General features: G+C 33.4%; 3 protein-coding genes across 3 annotated transcripts; all 3 read right to left on the bottom strand.

Annotated features, from left to right (window-relative positions):
• Nucleotides 1–6,997: 6,997 nt before the first annotated feature.
• LOC122597616 (auxin-responsive protein IAA33) lies at nucleotides 6,998–7,866 on the bottom strand. The gene is made up of 2 exons (XM_043770192.1): nucleotides 7,418–7,866; nucleotides 6,998–7,076 (listed from the first exon to the last, which is right to left on the bottom strand). Exons 1-2 carry the CDS (start codon nucleotides 7,864–7,866, stop codon nucleotides 6,998–7,000), a joined length of 528 nt encoding a protein of 175 aa, XP_043626127.1.
• Nucleotides 7,867–12,408: 4,542 nt separating this feature from the next.
• On the bottom strand, nucleotides 12,409–13,565 carry LOC122597618. The gene is made up of 4 exons (XM_043770193.1): nucleotides 13,175–13,565; nucleotides 13,038–13,106; nucleotides 12,879–12,933; nucleotides 12,409–12,688 (listed from the first exon to the last, which is right to left on the bottom strand). Exons 1-4 carry the CDS (start codon nucleotides 13,563–13,565, stop codon nucleotides 12,409–12,411), a joined length of 795 nt encoding a protein of 264 aa, XP_043626128.1.
• Nucleotides 13,566–13,760: 195 nt separating this feature from the next.
• On the bottom strand, nucleotides 13,761–18,720 carry LOC122595070 (NADPH--cytochrome P450 reductase 2-like). Its single transcript, XM_043767363.1, has 17 exons — nucleotides 18,207–18,720; nucleotides 17,974–18,033; nucleotides 17,797–17,873; nucleotides 17,634–17,691; nucleotides 17,459–17,545; nucleotides 17,319–17,355; nucleotides 17,036–17,105; nucleotides 16,764–16,949; nucleotides 16,589–16,681; nucleotides 16,287–16,512; nucleotides 16,098–16,181; nucleotides 15,842–15,993; nucleotides 15,220–15,316; nucleotides 14,898–15,125; nucleotides 14,675–14,797; nucleotides 14,470–14,583; nucleotides 13,761–14,074 (listed from the first exon to the last, which is right to left on the bottom strand). The coding sequence occupies exons 1-17, from the start codon at nucleotides 18,579–18,581 to the stop codon at nucleotides 13,994–13,996; spliced, it is 2,148 nt and encodes a 715-aa protein (XP_043623298.1). The 5' UTR covers nucleotides 18,582–18,720; the 3' UTR covers nucleotides 13,761–13,993.
• Nucleotides 18,721–23,201: the final 4,481 nt, after the last annotated feature.

Raw genomic sequence — 23,201 nt, forward strand, 5'->3', positions numbered from 1 at the left:
CGCTATCGCCGCATTGCGCGGGTACCCATCTCGTATATATATATATATATGCATGAACAGGGCCGTCTTTGAAGATTTATGGGTCTTGGCCGAGCGGAAAAAAAGGGCCCATCGGCTAAGCGCAACAAATTATATATATATATATATCAAGATAGGAAGTTTACATTATATGAGCTAAATGTTATATCAATAAACATAACAAAAAAGTTATTCTTAAAGAAACTAAAAAAAAAAATACAAAATCAGACTAATGAATTAACATACTACAAATAATAAACAAGAAAGAAAAACATGGATGGAGTTTGCAATTAGTTTTTATCTACACAAAACAATAGAAAGAATTATAAAAAATCATCACCTGTAAAATAAATGAAAGGTGGAGATAATTGACAAATTGAAATTGTATAAACTTTGACAGCATCGCTTAGACTTCGAAGAAGCAGACAAGTGACAATCCCTTCTTATTTTCCTTTATAATCCACATATAAGTATTAATTTTATATATATAACAATAAAAGATAAAAAATCGGGGCCCTTAAAAAATCGGACCTCGACCCGTCGTCCACTTTGCCCACCCTTTACACCGCCCCTGTGAATAAAATATATATGTGTAATAATGCTGATAATTTATAATATAAACTTAATTCCATCTCACCACAGCCATATACATACCTACTTTACATATTTCTAATTTTTAACATCTATATGGCTTGCGATGCAAAAATAAAACATTAAGAAATAATCGGTTTAAGAAAATTATAAATGAATTACACATGTCAAAATTTATGTTATTAGAAAGATTATTAAAATTTTATGATATTAGAAAGATTATTAAGCTTAAAATTTTAAAAATCAATCATTTTCTTATCGGGTTTTAGTTTCAAAAACAATAACATTGTGTGAATAAGTCTTTGCTTTTTAAATGAATTAAAATGTTTGAAAAAAAGGAAAAAAAAAGAAAAAAAAAAAAAGACTATATGTGCAGTGAATCCTTTAACTAAACTAACAACCTGTAAAAATTTCTGGACAAGATTCTCGATTATTTCCGTCATAACCTTCCAGACTTACGAACAACCTCTCTTCACTACTCCCAAAGTTTCTTTACTACAATATTATACTTTTATATAATATACTCGTAGTTAAAATCACTTTAAAAATAGCAGCCTTCCGGTATGTTGCGGCTTTCACTATTTGTTAATTACATCGGCTCAGTCAGTTGCATGTTATTCCACTAGCTATTTGTTTTTTTTTTTTTTTTTAAAACTAATTGAAGACTTTATGAATATAAATTAATAAAAGTTAAATCAATTTTTGTTAAAAACAAAGAAGGTATTTTCCTATTTCCTTTCGAATTAAGGGTCGTGTATCCAATAGCGGAACTTCATAGCTTAATTTTAAGTAAATCAAACTTTTCAATTTTTGGACATAACGTAAAAAAAGTAATTTACAAATATCTATAACACACACACACACACACACAAAAAAAAAGAAGGATTGATTATTATTTGTTGTAAAATTGACTGATTTTAGTAACCATTTATTTACACAACATGTACCATATTTAAGTGAGTATTGAACGCTCAGTTTCTTACTTTCGATTCTCTAAAGTGTGGATATGCGGATATGCTAACTTCTTTCATTTGCACGCTTGATATATAATTCACGAAGAATTCTTTCATGAGCTCTCTATATCAAGATCGACAGCAATTAAACCCCTTAAAGAGAGTAAAATAATAACGACGTACACTAATTGTTTTAGGACCTTTGCAGGTTTGATAAACTTATATTATATGTATCCCTGGCTGGACCTAACCCGACCTGACAAAATGCATTACCCAGCCCATTTGACCCGCACAAATTTGTCATTTTGAAAGATAATAACCAACATATGTACAAACTATCACCATAAGAAAGTCTACACTCAAACTGCTCCAGTGGCTCTATGTTTAACTCCCATAAACTAGTAAGCTCCTCTTTAGTGCCACACTCAAGCCTTAACCAATGAAACCATTTTCTTGAACTTCATGATGGCAAACTCAGTAATAGTACTACATGTTGAAAAAGCTAGTCACAAAGATCACATTCCATGGCTACAAAGATAACTTAATTTCAATCTCCAAAATCTTCCTATATATATCCTTGTCTATTTATATGAACATGAATATTGAACGTTATCAAGCACTAATATCATAATTTCACTAAAATTTATGCAAGCTCCGATATGTGATGCGGATGTTTACATGTTTGCAAAACAATGTAGATAATAATTAACCAACCCATTTGAGTATTTGACCCACAGCTTCAAAGCACAAACTTAGCAACAATGCTTGACTTTATACCCTTGATGTAATTAGATACCAAGACTAGATTGTCAATATTAGTTAATGAATTTATAGACTAAGAGACTGCTAGTTCTAACACGAAAAGGAACATGTTCCGGTCATTGATTAAAATGTAGCTACCAGTTGTTTAATTAAATACATCAGCCATGGGTGTCCCTCCCAACTCTGCAGCGACTACAGTTGCACCAGCTCCAGATTGAGCTTGCATTTTCATTTAAAGGGCCGCAAGCATATTACACATTTACACACACAGAGTCAATTAATTGATGCATAAACTAAAAGCACCCAAAAGAACATACAATATACCACATACATATACCTTATGAGTATAGGCTCATAAAGAGTAATAAGTATATTCGTTTGAACTCCTTTAAACTTCAAATTCGCCAAGTGTAACTTAGCTACATAAGATATACAAACGGGGCAAATTAGACTTTTGGCGTCGGTGTAGAAATATTCTAACAGAATATGGAGGAAAGTTAGGAAATAATATGAGATACCTTCACAAGATTTTGTGTTTCTCTTCCTTAGCGGATTAGCGTATCCCAATCCTTGAGCCTCGGACACTGGGAAAGAAATAAACCAACCTGATGACCAGATATTTTGCAGATATTGCTACTTTCACCCATCCAAAAATATATCATCACGATTCACAAACTAAAAAGACATACAAAGAGTAAACAAAAAAAAATACCATGTATATAAACTAAAAATACATACTATGCCTAAATAAACAGATACAAATATTTAGATAGATATAAGAGAAAATTACATTTTTAGTCCCTCAACTTGGCAAGATTTACAGTTATTGCCCTTAAGTGAATTAATTACAAAAAAATCCCGGAGGTTGGTCAATTTTTTCAATTTACACTCCGCTAACGAACGTCGTCTATTTTGTCCGTTAAGTTAGGGGCTAACTCGTCATTTCACCATCTTCTTCTTCATCATCTTCTTATTCTTTTCATTCTTTTACCGGATACACACACACACACACACACATATATATGTATGTATGTATATATATCTACAAACCTATGGAAAACAAATACATCTAGATCGAAACACATCTCACCTCCATCTATTCCTAACATTTAGCTCCGGTATCAAAATCAAAATAAAGAGATATATCATCATCATCACCCAACAACCATGTATATCCACCACCACCTGAAATCTCGACTACCACCACAACCATGGCCTCTATTCTTGTTTGCACTTTGATATATCATCCATTCACCATCACTGACCTACCACCAGTCACAGTCACAACTTGGATACACTATCATTGGAAATAATGAGGAGTGATACTTCACCATCGAAAAAACATGATTACGTATATGTATCTTGAAAGTTGCAACAGAAAAATGCGGTGTGATGGTGGTTTTTCCGGCAACAGATGCAACTGAAAAATGCGGTAGTGGTGGTGGCTGTTTCTGGCGACATATGCAGCAAAAACGGTGGTTGTGGGGCTTTTTCCAGCGACGAAAAATTGCGATTGTTAGCATCTGATTTTTCTTTTCTAGTTAGTTGTTTTCATATTTCAATTCATTTGGATTTGTGTCCATATTTCAATTCATCTAGGTTGGTATATATACATACAAATATATATATAAAAAGAATGAAAAGAAGAAGAAAGAGAAGATGAAGATGAAAAATAAGAAAAAATGAAGAAATGACGAGTTTGCCCCTAACTTAATGGACAAAATAGACAACCTCCGTTAGCGGAGTGTAAGTTGAAAAAATTGACCAACTTCCGGGTTTTTTTTTGTAATTAATTCACTTAAGGGCATTAACTGTGAATCTTGCCAAATTGAGGGACCAAAAATGTAATTTTTTCTAGATATAAACAAAAAAACTTTTAAAAAATCTGAGACAGATCAATTAAAATTGCACCTCCATACATTTGTCTACGTGAAAATCATCTCATTTCATAATTAACAACTGCCGGCCATCTTATAAGAGCAAAGAGTGTGGGCGACAAATCGGCACGACACCGATGTTTGGCAAGGTTGAGCACCACCTCTTACAATCTGGCATCAATCGGCAAGCGACATGAACGTGTATAATCTGCGAGGAGATTCCAATCGAAGTAAACATTGGGGCATGGATTGGGTAATGAAAATTTGAAGTTCACTCTCATTTTTTATTTAAAAAATGGGTGCCGAAACTTGACATGGATTGACAACCACCAATCACATTTTTGCATAACAGAGTTTGACAATTGTGGGCATCATTGGCAACCACCCCCTTCATCCTAACACATTTTTGCATAATCAATATTAATAGCAGAGAATGTGTAACCAATGACAGATACTATAATATTGGTAATGAAGATTAAAGAGGTCAATATTGTAAGATATAGAATTAGGGGATAACTTATTGTTGTTTATCATCTATATATATTTACTTGGTTTCTCAAAATGAAAATAAGAAACATTCTCATCGAAAAATTTGCTGATCAACTTTATTTGAAGCTTTCTGAAGATATATTTGACCAGTCGAAGTGGCCGGGAAGTCAAACACAAAACAACTATGAAAACAATCACAAATCATAACGAGAGATCTCACGAAAAAACCAATTAAGCACAAACACAGAACATTTCCCTAGATACACGGTAACCAGTCCAAAACAAATATAAAAAATATAATGGAAAGTTATATAGAGAAGAAAAATGGACATTAAAGACAAGGCTTCTTTTCAAACTGAAAATGTTAATCAAATCAACAAAAACTGGATAAAAAAACTAGGTTGAAATTCGAACATATTAAGATTAGGAAATGGGGCATTACCGATATCAATATTCATGAACAAGGATTATATCCATGATGAAATCCACCCCTAGATACATATACAAAGAAAATAAAAATTCACAACAACACGCCTCGATGTATGAACTGGAAAAGGAGTTTAAGGAAAATCAATTTGATTTAATTAGGGCTTTTCCATGGCATACAAAACGCCATCTAAGGTTTAAACGGGTCGGTGAAATAACCCGCTAAACCGTCCGCGTGTTTTTATCAGTTTAACAGATTTATTATGTGTGGTAAAAAGTTTTCATGTTTTAATCCAAGGAATTAATAGATGGAGAGTGATGAGAACGACTATAAATTTTACAAGGAATACAAAGAGCACAACTCACGATTTAAGGAGCACTAAGCTCTGCTGGGCCGTTTAGATAAATAGATGTCGGACTCACTAGTGCTAAACTGCTAAAGTAAGGGGTGATCAATATCAAGTCCCACCGTGATAACAAAGAAGAAAAGTTGCTATATTTTAGGTTTATCTAAATCTAAAAACACCTTCAATGTAAGTTGATATAAAAAACTTAAAAAAAAAAAAAATCTTTGAAAAGCTTGATTCCATTGGATAGAAAGACTTTTATCAAAAAGTTAACAACGCTTAACCCTTTCAAGAAAAACTTTTTCTCAATTCACAACAAAAAAATCTAAAAAAAACTTTTGCATTGTAATGAATAGTTTTTTATTTCTATTTTTAATTAATGGATTGTTTAGTTGGCAAAATAAAAAGCTTTTAAATGCTTTTTCCCATTGGAGATGCCATAGGTACATTTCGTTGAACCTGTTGCATCTTTCGTTAAGGTACATTAATTAGTTGTACACTTAACATAAAATTCGGGGGTGGACTTTTAATATGGTAATGTATAATCTTTTTATGCACGTTAAATGAAGCCCTAAGGGCGCGTTTGGTTCACAGAATGTTTTTGGATGGAATGGAATCTATTGAAGGAATTGGAATCTGATAAAATGGAATTTGACGGAATGTTTTTCATTTTTTTGAAGATTTAAGGGAGAGACGGAATGAGATTCCTTTCCTCATCCCCATGGAATGGAGATTCCATCAAATGAGGGAATGTTGACATTCCAACGGAATGATATTCCTTCATCATTGAGCAACCAAATGCACTAAGGAATGGAATTCAATTCCAATTCCATCAAATTTCATCAGAATCTGTGAACCAAACGCGGCATAAGGGCTTTGTTTAACATTTTCCAATAACATATAACAAATGTACGTTATAAGGAATTTTTAGAAAGTAATTTTCATATTAACCCTCCATCTTCTAAAATGTACATAATTGCTCCCTCTACAACAATTGAACTGCAGCTAAAAGATGATTTTCCCTATTTTTTTCCTAACCAGAAATAACATATCAAATCAATAAGTCATTAAAATTGTAATCTTATTTTATTTTTTCATAATTTTGATTTTTTTTAAAATTTAGATAAAAGTTTTGTGGGAATTTAATTTTGAGGGTCAAAAGAAAAGATGGTTCTACTATTAGTGACGCGAATTAACTTGATATATATTGTTTCACGTGTAATTAATTGTGTAAAATTTGTTTTACTTACGTGACTTTTTAGATTAATAAATATTAGTTCGGCAATTCAATTGGTTGGCCGGTTTGAGAAAAAAGCTAGTCTCTCAATGTCAATCGATCACTATGAAAACACCCAAAATATAATACTTTTTTTATGTCATTTGACCCATGATATAATGTGACATTGATAAGGGAGAACACGGAGGGGAAAAAAACAGCATTGCTATGCTTCAAAGTTCAAACACACAGCATGTTTCGAGTTCAAATTACACAAGGATAAATATATGATAAACATGCAATTCATCAATGTGTACTCTATTTAAATCCTTTTCCATTGCTTGAATTTGCCTTTACCGGAATTATTCGAATTCTCCTCGCCACCCTTGTAAAATCTCTACGAAAAAAGAAAAATGAAAGATATACATTAGTCATCTCCTCACCAAATACCAACCATAACATATATAGCTTTTCTTCGTTAGCCTTTGAACTATCTTTAATTCGATCTTATTGTTTTAGAAACCTGGTTGTACCCAAGCAAGACTCTCATAGAGGGAATTCCTATGTTCACTTCAAGACTTGAAGACAAAACCTATTAAATGGAAGATGTCCTTTCAACCAATATTGAGCTAATGCTCAAGGACGTACATAATTAGTAAATTTTATGTGTAGTGTACATATATATACACAGTTAACTTGTGGTTATAAAAGAAAATAATACAATAATGATCGACTTACTTCCAATCAAGATCACCAGCAAGGAGAAGGTCATTTTCCATGTCTTCATAAGCAATGATGTGACCTGGTATTGCGTTCGACAGATCATATCCTCCTCCGCTTTGCTCTTCCCCATCATCATCGTCGTCCACCAGCATGTGACGAAGAGCCTTGGCTAGGCTGTTGTAACCATCCTGATTATGAAGGCTGATCCGGTGGCAGATTGAACGACCTTCCACCACAACCGTCACCGCAGGAATCACTCCAGCTACCATATCATCATTATCTTCCTCTTTTAGAAACTTATTGTGATGATGAATTGGAGGTGGTGCTGCTAGTGGAGAAATGAGCATGTTGATGTAGGGTTGTTGTTGTGACGACATGAGTCTTTTTTGGTGGTCTTGCAACCACCGTCGTTTCATCATGTTTAGAGACCCTTGTTGATCGTTAATATTATTATTATTGTTCATGATTCTTTAATTTTTTAGATCGATCTCTATCTATATATATGTCTCTTAATTATATGCCTGGCTAGCTACATAAGAAAGTTAACTAATTGATCGGGTTAGTCTATGAGATGCTTGCTAAATATATATAGTGTGTTTTCCTATATATGCGAGTGTGCATGAGTTAAGACTTGAAGCTGGAGATGAGTAGAAAATACGTACATGTTTGTATTATTATCGCTTGTATCGATGTATTACATTATAAGTCTCAAATAAAATAGGTATACGTACGTACTCATTATTTTCAAAATATATATATGTAACTCTTTTTTTTTTTTTTTCTCCTAATGTCAGCATATGGATCCGAGCGATGTGAATCCTTAAAAGATACGAGTATACGAGTATCATTTTCTAATGCAAATTAATAAAAAAGAGGAAATTAAAAAAGAAAAGAATATGGCTAGCTTTGTTATCAAGCATTGTAACAAAAAATTTTGATGCATTCAAATTTTTCTTTGAAAAAACTAAGGTTTATAATGGTATAGTTTGGTCAAAGGAAGAATCTATTGGATTGTTTTTAAGTTTTAGAACACTATATATGTTTAAGCTTAAAAAAACAAATAATTAAAAAGTGGAATAGATCGACATAAGAAGTAGGTAAACATAGAAAGGAGAGGGATGTTTGCTTGTGAATGCAAAAACATGTATTGTGCGTTTTGTTCTTTTTTCGATATAGTTATAAATTGTTTTAATAACCATTGCTATTAATTTACTATTTAATCAACAGATATATCGATCATATACACGTACATTGGGATGTGATTTTGATGCTTCAAGTACAAGTAGGCTCAAATCCCCCAGCTATTTATCTAAAAGTTTGATGACGACCAACACGAGCTACGTTCGCCTACCGCATCGCTCATTTGCCTTTCCTTGAAACTCGTAGCCATTAATTTTATGTTTTTGGATCACTGTTTTTGGGCAACATTTTTATGTTTATATGTTTATATATAAAAAGGCACTATAAAAATTTGTTCAGAAAATATATGTTTAATCACATGCATTAAACGAAGTCGATGTTTCTTGAATTTAAAAGTAAACAACGGTATCTCTAATTATCCCATTTTTCACAAGATATGGAAGATTAAAAAGATATATAAACAGATTTATCCCTAACAGAAATAAGGATAATAATACTTCGAAAAGAGTAAAAGGATCTCTGATCATTTTGTATAAAAATGCTCATTCATCTTAAAATGATCAATTTTGTACTTAATGGATATTGACTTGTATCCATAAATACTTTTAGATTAATGCTCTTAAACATATGTCTCGCCTACGAATTAGGAAAACACCTATGTAAATTAGGTATTGAATAGATAATTGATGGATTAATTAGGTAATAGAATACAACCAGTCTAGTCTTGGCATGATCATCATCGACTTGGTGATTATCATGTAGTTGATGACCACGTCGATGATGATATATAGTAACTATGCTTTTTATTTTTTATTTTTATTTTTTATAAAAATTTACATATATATATGCTAGTATAAGTCATTGTGATTAAAACATGGGTTATTGTTGTTTGGTACGTGCCAAACTAACGTGATTATAATCTTTGTGCTTTTCAGATTTTTAGTTTCAACTTTTTTTTTTTTATAGCAAATGGTGAATTTGTATTAATTATCAAAACATATTTACAAGTCATAGAAATAAACTTGCCATTCCCAAGCAATCAACAAAACTAATACAAATTCACCGTTGAAAAAAAAAACATACTTTAACAATTTTGTAAAGACATACTTTAAAAGCTTACATCAGGAAAATTAAAGTAAGAATATAAGAAGTAAATTTGAATAACTATCTATAATCTATATCTATAATCTATATAACTATTGTTATACTCTATAATTTATATCTATAATGGTAACTATTGTAATACTCGGCCGTTGGTTGAGGATAACAACCGAACATAAACTTGAATGCGGGTAATTAATTATAACATGTCAACCTTTATCATTCGACAAAAAAAAAAACATATCGTTAAACAATACACCGTTAATCTTAAAACATAAAACTCTGGTGGCGAAATATAAACTTGCGATATTCTTGGAAGATAAATAAAAAAATCTAAAAACTTTGATTGTGAAAATTAAAATAGATTAAAGTTGTATCACATGAATTGTTAAACATAAAACTTTAATGATAAAAATAAAAAGACTTAAAATGATTTAGTGTTTAAAGTGTGAATGACTAAAAATATTACCACCATAAATAAGGGGAAAAATATAAAACTCAAAAACTTGAAGTAACATCAACACAACACGCTAACTTAAACACTAAAATTGAAAAAACAAAAAAATCAGCTGTCTGCCAGTTAACATTATTGTTCACGCGAAAAAAAGTTTAAATAGGTTGTAATGCCTATTAAAAAGGGAACCCGTTAATTTTAAGATTTTTTTGTTTTTTAAATATCAAATATACCCTTAATTATTGTTCCTTCACCCAATGACCCTCCTAAATATCCAACTGGTAATACCCAACATACCCCTCACAAAAATCCACGATTCCTTTTCCCCCAAATAATCCCCCCTGCCTTCTTTCTCCCTCTCTATCTCCCCACCACCGTCTCTCACCATCGCCGCCTAATCAGTGCCACCATCTCTTCGGCAACACCACCACCGTATCTCCCTCTCTATCTCACCACCACCGTGTATCACCGTCTGACTATCTCCGCCGCTTTCCATCGATGTTGTGTGATCCCGCCCATCTTCTGGTAATGCTTTTTTTTTTTTTTTTCTTTATAATATTAGTTAGTTAGTTATACATAGGCATAAAAGGTGTTTGATAACATGCCTCAGCGAGTTTCTGTTATATATATACAGTTATTGACAATTTACAAAGTGGTACAAGTTTGTTTTCACACAGCATGCTTTAATTTAGTGCTTTTGAATTTAGTTAGTAAAGTGTTTTATATTTGCTATAGATGATTAGCTTTTGCATTTGCCATATAGAGTGGCAAGTCCCGCCGCAACACGCGCGTAGGTAAATTGATACAATATACATATATCTGTTTGTTTTTGTGTATAGAAAATCGTTAGTAACAGTTATATATTGAAAATACACTGCCTGAGTGTCTGCAACTTATGACCTGTATGAATTGTGGCTGTTTCTTTGAGCTAAATGTCTTTTACGCTCTTTTTTTATTCGTCTGAATCGTGGCTGTTTCTTCGTGAATCCTTGGTCTTTTTGTGTATATGTGTGCGCTTGCTTGACCTCATTGATTTTAGACTGTCATTAATTTCTGCTTTAGGAGGTAACGTTTGGATGTGTCTGCATATGTTTGTTACGAGTATTAGTTAATCCTAACATTGAAGCATATTTCAATTTAAGAGTACAAGTTAATGATGGCTCTATGGTTTAACTGACATGTCAGTTTAATGATGGCTATATGGTTTAATTACTAATTCTTTAAGTATGGTGTCTCTTCAATGAAAATGCATGATTACTACAGCATGGGGGAGTTTGGTGTCTGTTCAATTCAATATTATTTCTCTACGTCTCATTTGAAAACTTTTGAACTGGACCATTCTGAGTGTCACCTTTGGTCTTAGGTGTTTTATAGCTGCCCACATTTGGGTATCAACTTCGTATTTTCCTTGGCGAATGGGTTTTGATCCGAGGCCTGCACTAACGGTATGTACCCTTATTTCTGTCATGTTGATATGTTATACACAGAAATAATTAGAGTGAGTTTATTTTCTAATTAGTATCATTGTACCTTTATTGTAAACTGATCTGTGCACTTGCTGATTGTAGCATGTCAAAGTGATCATTTTTAGGTGGATTCTAATTTTGCAAGGACAGAAGTTGTATAGGACTATTAGAGTTAGATGACTCAATCTTCCATATTTCAATGCTCTTTTATAATATTAGCAAGTAGAGTCGTTACTTATGAATTGGTCAAGTTTGTAACCTATTAGCCAAGCATTTACAACTTTGTAACCTAACTTTCTCACTATAGACAAATGAGCCAATTCCAGTAGCTTTTGTGCCTTTGTGATTAAAATTGCATCTGGAAATTTGTTCTCGCCCATTTATTTTTCAAATTTCCAACTGCAGGCTTTTATTTAGAGGAGGGCACGTGTTACTCTATAGGATCAGAAAGAAGATTTTAGTGACCATGGCACTTTGAGTGATTTGATCTTGAACAACCTATTAATACAATAAACCAATCAAGCCTTGAACTAGGAGTTTAGATTGTGGCCTATATTCAACATAATTACGAGCCTTAACCCATTGTAAACTGAAATCCCGCCACCATGTGTGGGTTCCTTACTAGACCATATCATATGGGTAAAAGGGAGTTTACCTTGGTTAGCTTTATAATAACCAACAAATAAAAAACAGGCGCAAAGACTGAGTGTCAATGCAACTAGTACAAGAACAATGCTTAAAGCATATACTCAATCATGAAAAGTGACATGCCACTCTTCATGAAAACAAGATCTACCTAGACTTAAGGTAACCAATAAGACTAGAAAATATGCAAACAAGAATATCTAACAGGCCTGATTCTTTGTAACCAATAAAGACTTTGGCAGCTTCCAAGTATCAAAAATCTTTTCACTATCACAAGTCATCTTGAAACGAAATGACATGAGCTTCAAACGTACAGTTTCTTCAATTACCTTGATCAATTGTTGAGTTGGTCTCTTTTCCTTTTTAAAAAGCCGAGTGTTTCTCTCTTGCCACACATAATAAGTAGCAGCAGGAAGGACCTGTTTTGCTATGATGGTTTTGGCCGATTTTTTGTTACCAATCGCAGATCCTCTTCCAAACCTGTAGCGAGTATGAGCATTCAAAGAATAAGTGTTCATGAGAATCGGGCTGTAATTCACATAATGAGCAATAACTTTGATCAGCCATCGTGGAGGAAATATCCCAAGAGCGAAGCATGTCTTGAGTCTTCAGTTTCTTTTTCATGACCAACCAAAGATGAAAAGCGTGTCTTGGAATACATTGTGTAAACCAGACAATGTCAAACCATTGAACCTTCATCACCCTGGTCCTAATAGTATCCCAAACTGTTGATACCGAAAATTCTTGATAACCGTTGCTATTCTTCCAACAGAGAGTATCCTGTGTTTCATGATTTAAAATGGTGGAACAATGGATGGGAATAAATTACTCCACTCCACCGGCCATGCCCAATTTGCACCAGACACGAGATTAGCAACATTTGAGTGAATTTGAAAACCTGCATTATTAATAGATCGAGATAATAAAGAGTTATAAATCGGGCTGGAATCACACCAATTATCAAACCATGCTGAAGTCGTGAGCCCATTTCCAATCTTGTACCAAATCTGGAATAAGTTATCAAATCTCGAACTACGGGCCTGATCTGAAGGATCTTACGCCAACTCCATGTCATGTTCCTACGATAAGGTATATTCCAGAATTTCCGATCCTTGATTTTGTACACATGGATCCATTGGACCCATAGCGATTCCTTTCGAGCAAGAATGTTCCATATATGAGCAGTCAATAGTGCCACGTTAAATTCCTGTAGTCTTCGAATACCCAACCCTCCTGCTTTTGGGAGACATACAACTTCCCAAGCAACCTTAGACTTACCTTTTTGTGAACTCCCTTGGGACCAAAGGAATCCTCTCATAAGCTGCTCAATCTCATGTATTACTCTAGTTGGTATCATATATTTGTAATTAAGTTTTGAATCGCCAGCTTGACAATGTGGCTTGCTGTGAAAAATTGGTTAATGTGTATCTTTGTTTTAGCACCGGCTAAAGAAGCAGGTTCAAGATATTTATTATTTAAAGTTGGCATCGCCGCATCGCGCGGGCATATGACTCGTAAATAATAATAATGCACTATGATTATAACCGAGTCATCAAGAAACGAGATTTAAGTATTCAAATTCACGAGGATACATTTTTACTACTTACATAGGACGTACTACGTCTAAATAACAATGCACCAACCACCTATTCAAAAAATCATTCGCAATAGAGAGAAGAATTCCGAAAACCATCAATACATGTCGCTCAAATTAACAAGGTATGGAGAGATGGTGCAATCTTTATTCCAATCCTTCTTCCCATCTCGAATCCACAAATAGAATGATTACCAAACATCACGAAGATATCTTCCGGACGTTTGTAGGTTCTTTACATACAACTCGGCCTTGGACGCGTCTAGAGATCCCTGATATTATATCAAGTGTGGTGGCTTTGTTAGTTGAAGCCCTCATTTTAGTTACTAAATGATGATTACGTTAATTGGTTAAAAAGTGTGACACACAGACATTTCTTTCACCATGTAACAAAAAATTATTAATGATGGAAATGGACACTTTTATTGTTGACCCAAAAATTTATTAATGATGGAAATGGACACAATTTTATTGTTGACCCAAATATATGGACCCTAAAGTATTGAAAGGAGAGAAAAGTTAGCGGATGACAATATAACACATGTTTTCTTGCTCACAGACAAATGTTTGAATTATTACGCGTTCAAAAAAAACATAAAAAGAAAAAGCCAAGGTCAGGATTTTTGTACCTAACCTAAATTTTTTTATGAAAAAAGAGTTGACATACCTGTTCTTGCACAATTGTGTGAAGGGTTCGGTGTACATCTCTTGCCATGCCTTTAGCATCACCGCATACATATAAGTATGCCCCCTCAGAAAGCAAGTTCCATACATCCAAAGCCTGCAGAAACAAAAGTTTTGAATCAAAGGATCTAATGGAATATTGGAATACTCATACAAAAAATGTTATTGTTATTTTTAATGTTTTGTACCTTCTGGTTCATTTTATGTTGCACATATTCCTTAGTGGGTCCTTCACGTGAGAAAGCAACAATAAGCTCAGAAAGAGCACCAGTCTCCACAAAGTTGTTTAGTTCATCTTCATATATAAAATCCTGAAATAGCATCACCATTGTAAGTTATAGTTCATAAGATCACAAGATGGAAGCATAGAGCTCGTCGTTGTAAGCAAGATATTATTGAGTATTAACTTACCACTTTGCGGTTCCTGCATCCGAAAAATAAAATAGATGATCCAAGTTCAGTTCCAGATTCCTTCATAGATAATCTTTCCTGAAGGAAACCCCTAAAAGGAGCCAATCCAGTGCCGGGACCAATCATGATAACAGGGACTTTAGGGTCGGCAGGCAGCCTGAAGTTAGATGTTCTGACAAAAATGGGTGCCCAGCTACAATCTTGACTTTCACTCATAGGCACGGTATTCTGGAGAAAACAAGTTATAGAATTCAACATTCTTTTAAATATGTAAATCACTAGACACTACCGGATAATGGATAAATGTATAGGAATATAATACCTTCATCCAGGTTGAACACACTCCTTTGTGGATGCGCCCTGCAGGTGTTTTCTCATATACTAACGCACACGTGACATTAATCTTATCTGGTGACATCCTGTAATAATACAAAATAGATTTCACTTAGCATACAAACAAAGTCTCCAGAGCAGCATGCACTTTAAATATGTTTCAGAATGGTAAAATGGGTGGGTTGGGTAATGAATCAAACATGTTTCTGGTCAAAACAGGTAGCTTGGGGATGGGGTGGGTTGACCCAAAACCTTTTTGTTCCAAAACTAAATTTGTAAGCTTATAGTAGACAAAATACACTTTGGGATACTTTTGACCCATTTGCCTTTTACTTTGAGGCTAATTAATAGTAGTTCAACTTTTGTCTATTTATGAAATATTGTGTATTAAAAATACACTTTGGGTAACTTTTGACCTGTTCGCTCTAATCTATCTTTTTTACCTGATTGACACATAAAAGATAAAACATAGTCCACCTCAAGCTATTGGTAAGTTCAGAGGTTAACATTGGCAACTCTAATGCATTCAGAAAAGGACGTGAGAACTAACATAAAAATGGGCAATAGAATTAATTTGTGATGCTATGAGGGATTGTGTGCAATATACTTACTTTGAAGATGAAGATATAGAATAATAACGGGGCTGCAAACGTGGGGAAACAGCTGCAAAGAAAACGCCAAGTGGAGTCTTAGCTGATGGGAATGCCTCCATGACCTCAAGAAGACTTCTTTGGCTTGCAACTATCCACTGAGCATATTCATCCTAAAGAACAATAACACAGGAAAAAGAACAAGCCTAGTTTTTATATGGTATACAAATACCCTTGAGTAAAGATCGATGAGTATCACTGTGAAATGAATTCCAACCTTGCCGGCAGGAGATGCAAGAAACCTTAGGCGATCAGCTTCAGCAGGATCAGAAGCATGAGCAGCCAGAGCAGTCAAAGCAGCCTGAAATACACAATGTATTTAATAGCCAAGTCTTTTATGATTCACTAGAAATAAGAATTTAACAAAAATATGTGAACATTTTGAACACGGGAAATGCAGACACACCTTTTTAGGAGAACTCAAAACATCTGCATAGCGAGCCAATGCATTTCTCAAAGTGCATGGGGGGAAAGCAGGTGGCAAGGAGGAACCACCAATTGGTGTGCCATCTTCCTTATCAGTATGGACAGAGAAATAAGTGTCGGGTGATAAGCCTATTAATCTCACAGCCTCTTCCACGACTTCACTTACATTCTCACAGTAAACACCAACATGATCTCCCGTCTCATATCTGAAATAGTATTAATGAGATTTTGGACACTAATATAGATCAAAAAAGCATGTAACCGCGCGAACTAATAACTTACGTTAGTTCAGTGTTAGCAATGTCAAATTCGAGATGGGTGCAAGACCGATCAGACTCAGGCGTGTGAAGCTCCTTTTTAAATGCCACAATGGATCTGTAGAAACAACAGGACTAAAGAATGTGACAAGGCTAGAACATACGATCCAAATGTTGTATGTTTCTTGTACTTTTGATACCTGATTGGATGTTGTGCATCATGAACAACATGACCATTTGAATGACTTTGATCATCTGCAGATGGATCAGGTTTATCATGATATACAACACGGTATTCCAAAATAGCAGCTGTGTAAGGAGTGGTAGCAGATGTGTCATCCTCATCACGCAATAAATTATCCAACTCAGGCCACACCAACTCTTTCCTAAAGATGAAAATTTTTAAAGAATGTCATGGTCCATGGAAGTATTAGTCAGACATTGTTTTGATTATAAAAAGTGTGATTAGTACCAAGCTGTGAAATCATCTTCAATACATTTATCATCATCTCCAAGTCCAAGTGGCACAAGGCGTTTTGCACCTGCATAAGGTAATAGCTATACATTTAGATATAATAAACCAAATACTCACATAAGAATAAATAAGAAAGAAAACAATTTCAAATACTCTTATAATATTATACCATGGAAACAATTGGTAGAAAATATGCGAGTGATGAATTCTTTAGCATACAATTAAACACAATCGGTATGCTAAAGAGTTCATCAATAAAAAGTTAGGGAATTCAATATACCTTGCTCTGCGAGTTTCTCATCGACCACAATTGCAATCTGCATAACATTGAGAAGAAAGTATATAATTCAACCCAACTGTATTGCGTTAATAAACATAAACAATGCTATCATAAACACGAGCTCATACTAAAATAACTACCTTGTTAAAATGCTCATATTGTTTGTTGCCAAGGCCAAACACTCCATATTGAAGCTTCTTAAGCCATTCTCCTTTCTCTTCTTCACCCTGTACAAGTTATAAAAATGTATTTTAACATCTAAATCATATTATGTCAGATTTAACCACATTGATCAGATAGTCACAAAATATGTACCTCTGCAAACCATTTATAAAACCTGGCAGCATTATCTGTTGGCTCACCATCTCCATATCTACATAATCAACTATTACGTCAAATTTGACTACAAGATGCTAACGAGTTACAAATGCATCGATATACTGCAGAAACAACATATAACTTGAATACGAGAACTTACGTAGCTAAAAAGAAAAACGCTAAAGACTCTTTCTTTAGTTTCTCCTCATACTCATCATCATCATCGGCATAATCATCCTAAATATACAAAAGATGTCACGGCTCGTTATTCAGTCAACAAATAAGTCTGAGTTTTCGAGCATTAAAAATAGCATCTAATTAAAGAGTTGTTACTCACTATATCAATGGCTTTAAAAACAGCCTTTTCATATCGAACTTTGGCTTCTTCTAAAAGTGCCTGCAGTAAGTTACAAAAATTCTAATGTCAAATAAAAAAATGACAAACAAAATAATCCCGGATTTTAAAGAATTCCGCCAGATAAAAAAAGGGCCGGTTTTAATTGTTGAACCCGTTGGTTAACTATACATATTGTAACGTAAAAATAATGCGCGCGGTAAATTAATTCTGACCTTAGCGAAACCTTCAGCAGTTCCGGTTTGTGTTCCATAAAAAATAGAAATTTTCTTCTTGCCATCGTCAACTTCTTCTTCCGGTTCATTCTGTTTCTTAAGAGGTACAGCTATTCTTTGTACAGGCTCGGAATCTTCTTTAACTAACTTTTTCTTCTTAGTAAACGATTTTCGCCACAACAAAAGTAGGACACATCCAATTATAACAGCAAACGACGTCGTAAACAACGTAAGCAGCTCACGGTTCCCCACCATCATTATCTTCGGTTCTCCTGCCTCTGAACCGTTAAACGTCTCTACGGCTTTTCCATTTAGAACTGAAGAAATGAGATCAAATGGTGACACTTTTACTACAGAAGAATCTGCAGACGGCATTTTTGTATTTACTTCAATATTGTTAACTTTAATTATATCAAAAAATATATGCAAATTAATTAAAGAAGCTAGTGATATATATATAGATAGTAAGTGCGTGAATTGGAGACAAGGAAATGGAAAGAATAATGGAGTATTTTTTTTTTTTTCCTTTTTTCTCGTCTCTTTGAAATGTGTGGGAAAATATATGTTTGAAAACTTTGATTTGTGAGGGGTTTTTATGGTGGGAGGGAGACTGATATGAGGGAAAGAGGTTATGAAACTAGCAAACCAGAATTGACTTTCTAAATCAATTAACTACTCATTTTTATATTATATTATATTTAATAGATATATCTGTAATGTGTGGGAAAATATGTTTGTTTGATATAATTATATGCTTGTATTCAATTCATTTCCTACGTACAAATGTACAATACTAATACTAAAACTAATTAATATTGATTCGGAAATAACGAGTTTTGTATATAGATTCATGCGGAATTTTTGCTTTCATATCATTTTTCTTTCTCTATTTTGGTCCACATTTGTTGATCTTTGTCTTTCGAAATCTCACCAAACTATGTAGCCATATAAATACGAGTAATTTTTCTATTTATTTTCTTTTAAAGCAAATCCTAATATACTCTTACTTTAATCTATAAATCCATAATATTTTATTGTCAGAATTTAAATCATGGTCTTTTTTCCGAAAGGCCAACGCCTAATATATATATCTAGCTGGCCGGCTACTATATATCGTTGACCTTAATTATGCGGAGATCGAGTAGAGTTATTGTTGTTGTATTCAACTATTGATGCACAATTTACATATTTATATATGTTCTTTTAATCATTATTATTGATTTTTCCGTATATTTACCTACTTATAAGTATCAATATATGGAGACCAGGAAGCTAGAAAATGTGAATTATTTACATAGTAATGTATTACGAGAATATTCAGGACCACCCAAAGTCCAAACGCATGTTATGACTTATGACTAATAGTCAATATTCAATAACGCATCACAATTGGAGTGGGATCAATTGGCGACGTCTTCATGTATTTATTTATTTTTTGAAAAGTTCATGAATTTATTTATTTATATGATTTATAAGTTCAGATATATATATATATAGCTGTCCAGGTTAGAAAATTATTTCCTACATCAAAATATTTCTTCTTTTAGTGCATTGTCAGGAGTGAAACGACATAGCCGTATCCACGTGAGGATGTTAGTCATTTATTCGTTGTTGCTTTTCAAAAAAAAATATTTATTTATGTATTTTTTTGTTAGGTCTACGTAATATTTAATTTTAAGGGGTCAACATAAATACACGCCACCTCGATGTGTAAACATCATACTTGCGGTAAAACTTTGACGTATTTTGTTTTATTTTAACAAAATAGTTTATTACTTTGACCGAATTAATGTTCCATAAAAATTCCGCTGAGCCTCAATATTAGTGATCGTTTTATCATGGATTTTAAAAATCTTACTATAAAATTTTGGATTTGTTTATTACTTTGACCGAATTAAAGTTTGTCTCTTTTTAGATTTGTTTTCTATATAGTTTTTATTTTTGTCCGGTTTTGTTAAACGAAGCCTTAAGAGCTTTTGTTAAGGTGTATAAAATAGTTGTACACTTACCATACAATTCAAGGGTGGACTTTTAATATGAAAACGTCAACTTTTTTTATGTACATTAAGTGAATCTCTTAGGGCTTCGTTTAACATTTTCCCTTAATTCATTTTATTTTCCGATAACGCTTCTATAATTAGATACACGAATTGAATACACGTAATGCATTTGTTTATGATCAGCCTATGTGTATTTCAGATTTTTGGACAATTTAATGTATAACAGTTTTTTGGATCTAGTCCACAATAATGCATTTCGTTCAATATTAAATGTGCTCACATTCTCGTCCACGCAGTTTAATTTCCAAACTAAACTTGTAGAGATTTTCAGGGGTTTGAGTACCAAATTAAACATGGGGTTTGCGTACCAAATTAAACATGTTGTTTATTCTCGAGTCACAAGAATAAACACAAAGGACTTGTGGTCTTCTTGATTCAACGTGGCTTTATCACCAAAGAAGATTGTTGATGATTATTTTTCAATTCTTTTTAGCAGCAGATAGTTTGATGATGTATTGGAATAATGAGCCGTAATTGGTTTTCCGATCGACGTATGAAAATTTGGTGCAATGAAATTTAAGTATTTTCTTTTGGAGTTTGCTAAATACAGCCCTAAGGTGCATAAATTATTTATACATTTACCATTAAAATCAGGGGTGGGCTTTTAATATGAAAGGTACAAGTATTTTTATGCACGTTAAATATAGCCCTTAGGGCTGTATTTAGTATTTCCCTTTCTTTTTTCATGTTAGATAACATGGAAAATTTTAAATTTCATTCCATAAAATTCACATATATCCTAAGGAAATTTTTTGGAAACCTTGGGTCTTTTATGAGTTATGACGACTATTATCAAGTTAATCTGTCCCTTTGAAAAATATCATGGAGATTTTTATTTCGCTGTCTTTAATGTAGATAATATGATTCTACATTTATATAAAATTCAGAAAATGAATTTTTGATATGAAATTTACAAATTTTTATGCATACTAACAAGTAAGCCCACATGGTTGTAGTTAGCATTTTATTTTTATTAAAAACAAAATAAAGGTTGATAATAAATCACTACAATTTTTATGGCACAATTTCAGTTTAATTTAATCAATTTACAGTGAGAACTGAGTAAGTGAGTAGACAAAAGAGAAAAAAAAGGAGGATTTACGCATGGGCTTATTAACAGTTAGAGACCAGGACCGGCCCTAGAAGGAATCAGGTTGGTATTATTATTAGGTGGGCTTTAAAACAGGCCTTAAGGAACTAAGCCTTTTCTGGTTCTATATTTTTGACTTTTAACTTTTATAAAAGACTAGACTAGAAATGTAGAATACAAAAACTGTAAAGGATACCGGGTTACCGGGTAATGTAGTTTAAATCGCCAAGAGTATATTGTCTGACGCGATGAGGTCGATCGGGTATGATCGATCTCACAGTCACAGTATGCTCGTGTATCTATTTTACCACTATTATAAGTAATTGTTGATGGATAAATGTACGTATGTGGTGTATGAATCCAAAGTTTTTATATATTTGAGGAAGCACCAATATTTATTCATTTTTTCTTGTTTGAAATGCATGTCCATATATACATGATATTATCTTTTTATAAATCGTCGATCCGTTACTCAAAGAAATGCATTTTGATGTTAACAATACTTCTCCTCTTAGGTCCTATCGGTCGTTGGAAGTTTTTGGCTATATATATATATACATATATATATCCCTTTTTTGGAATTCATATGAAACGAAGAACATAAAAAGGAATTTATATATTCTGACATGCAAAAACAAATGAAACCATTCTAAATTTTTGGATAAAAGGAATCTTTCTTTGTTTTGTACTTTGTACATATACATATTTTCAATAATTTTACACATATATATATAATAAGATGTTGCTTAATTTAATTTTCTACTCAATTATTTGTAGGCTCACAAGTGTTTCACATTAATATGAACTTGCTCAAAAGAAGTCTCTCGTTGAATACCACTTCAAAAATTCTCCATCAAGATATAGACATTGATGAAACTGCATTTTCTGTATTTAGAGGAGAAGAGGTGTCTATCAACAAGATTCTCTCTAGAGATTCCTCGTTTGGTCAATCATCGCGAATTAACTATACGAGCACCAACAGCCTAGGAATACCTTTTCAATGGGAGAAAAAACCCGGAACACCAATAAATCCTCCACGAGAAGAGGTTCTACAACCGACACCACCACCACCACCGTCTCCAGCGATGCAAAGCTTAGTGCTTCCACGACCTATGGTTGAAAGAAAGGGTTTCTCGTTATCTTGGAGGTTTTGGTCATGGAGAAAAAGATTAAGGAGGATCATGAGGCTCCAAATGTATGATCGAAGAAGGTACCTTATAAAGTTTAGAAGTAATGCAAAAAGTAACAAGGTCAGTAGCTCAGATGGCGATTTGGATACGGAGTTTGTGGGATGGATCCATGGTGATTCAAAATCTTCATCATCTTCAACTATATCTTCTTCGGTGGGTTTATCTAGTGAACATTTTGAAAGCTTTCGAGAAGGGGTCCCTTTTTGTTGTACAACATGGAGAAAACACAAGAAAAACAACAAATGATCGATCGATGGCATGCCATATATCAACATGTTTATATGATTAGATTTTCTAGCTTGTACACTAATCTAGGAATTGAATCCTCGTTTGTGTATCATAATTGTAATATGTAGTTAATTACACATATGGTTGTTGTGTAAGTTATACAGATTTGGTGTAGGGTTAAATCTATCTCGGGTTATATGAGTCCCCCTGCCATAGACTTATAAACCACCAATCAATTTCATACTCTGACTGATGTAGTAAATTGTATCTCTAACGCCAATTAAGATAATCACCTTATTTATAACATTTTGATCTGCAGCATAACGTATTCAACGCTAAAGCACAAAGTTACAAATTATATAAATAGGAGTTGGCTTAAAGACATCAAGTGTTTCAAAGGTATTAACGACGGAAAGCCGTTGTGCAA

Source organism: Erigeron canadensis, chromosome 4 (assembly GCF_010389155.1).
Source record: "Erigeron canadensis isolate Cc75 chromosome 4, C_canadensis_v1, whole genome shotgun sequence".
NCBI lineage: Eukaryota > Viridiplantae > Streptophyta > Magnoliopsida > Asterales > Asteraceae > Erigeron > Erigeron canadensis.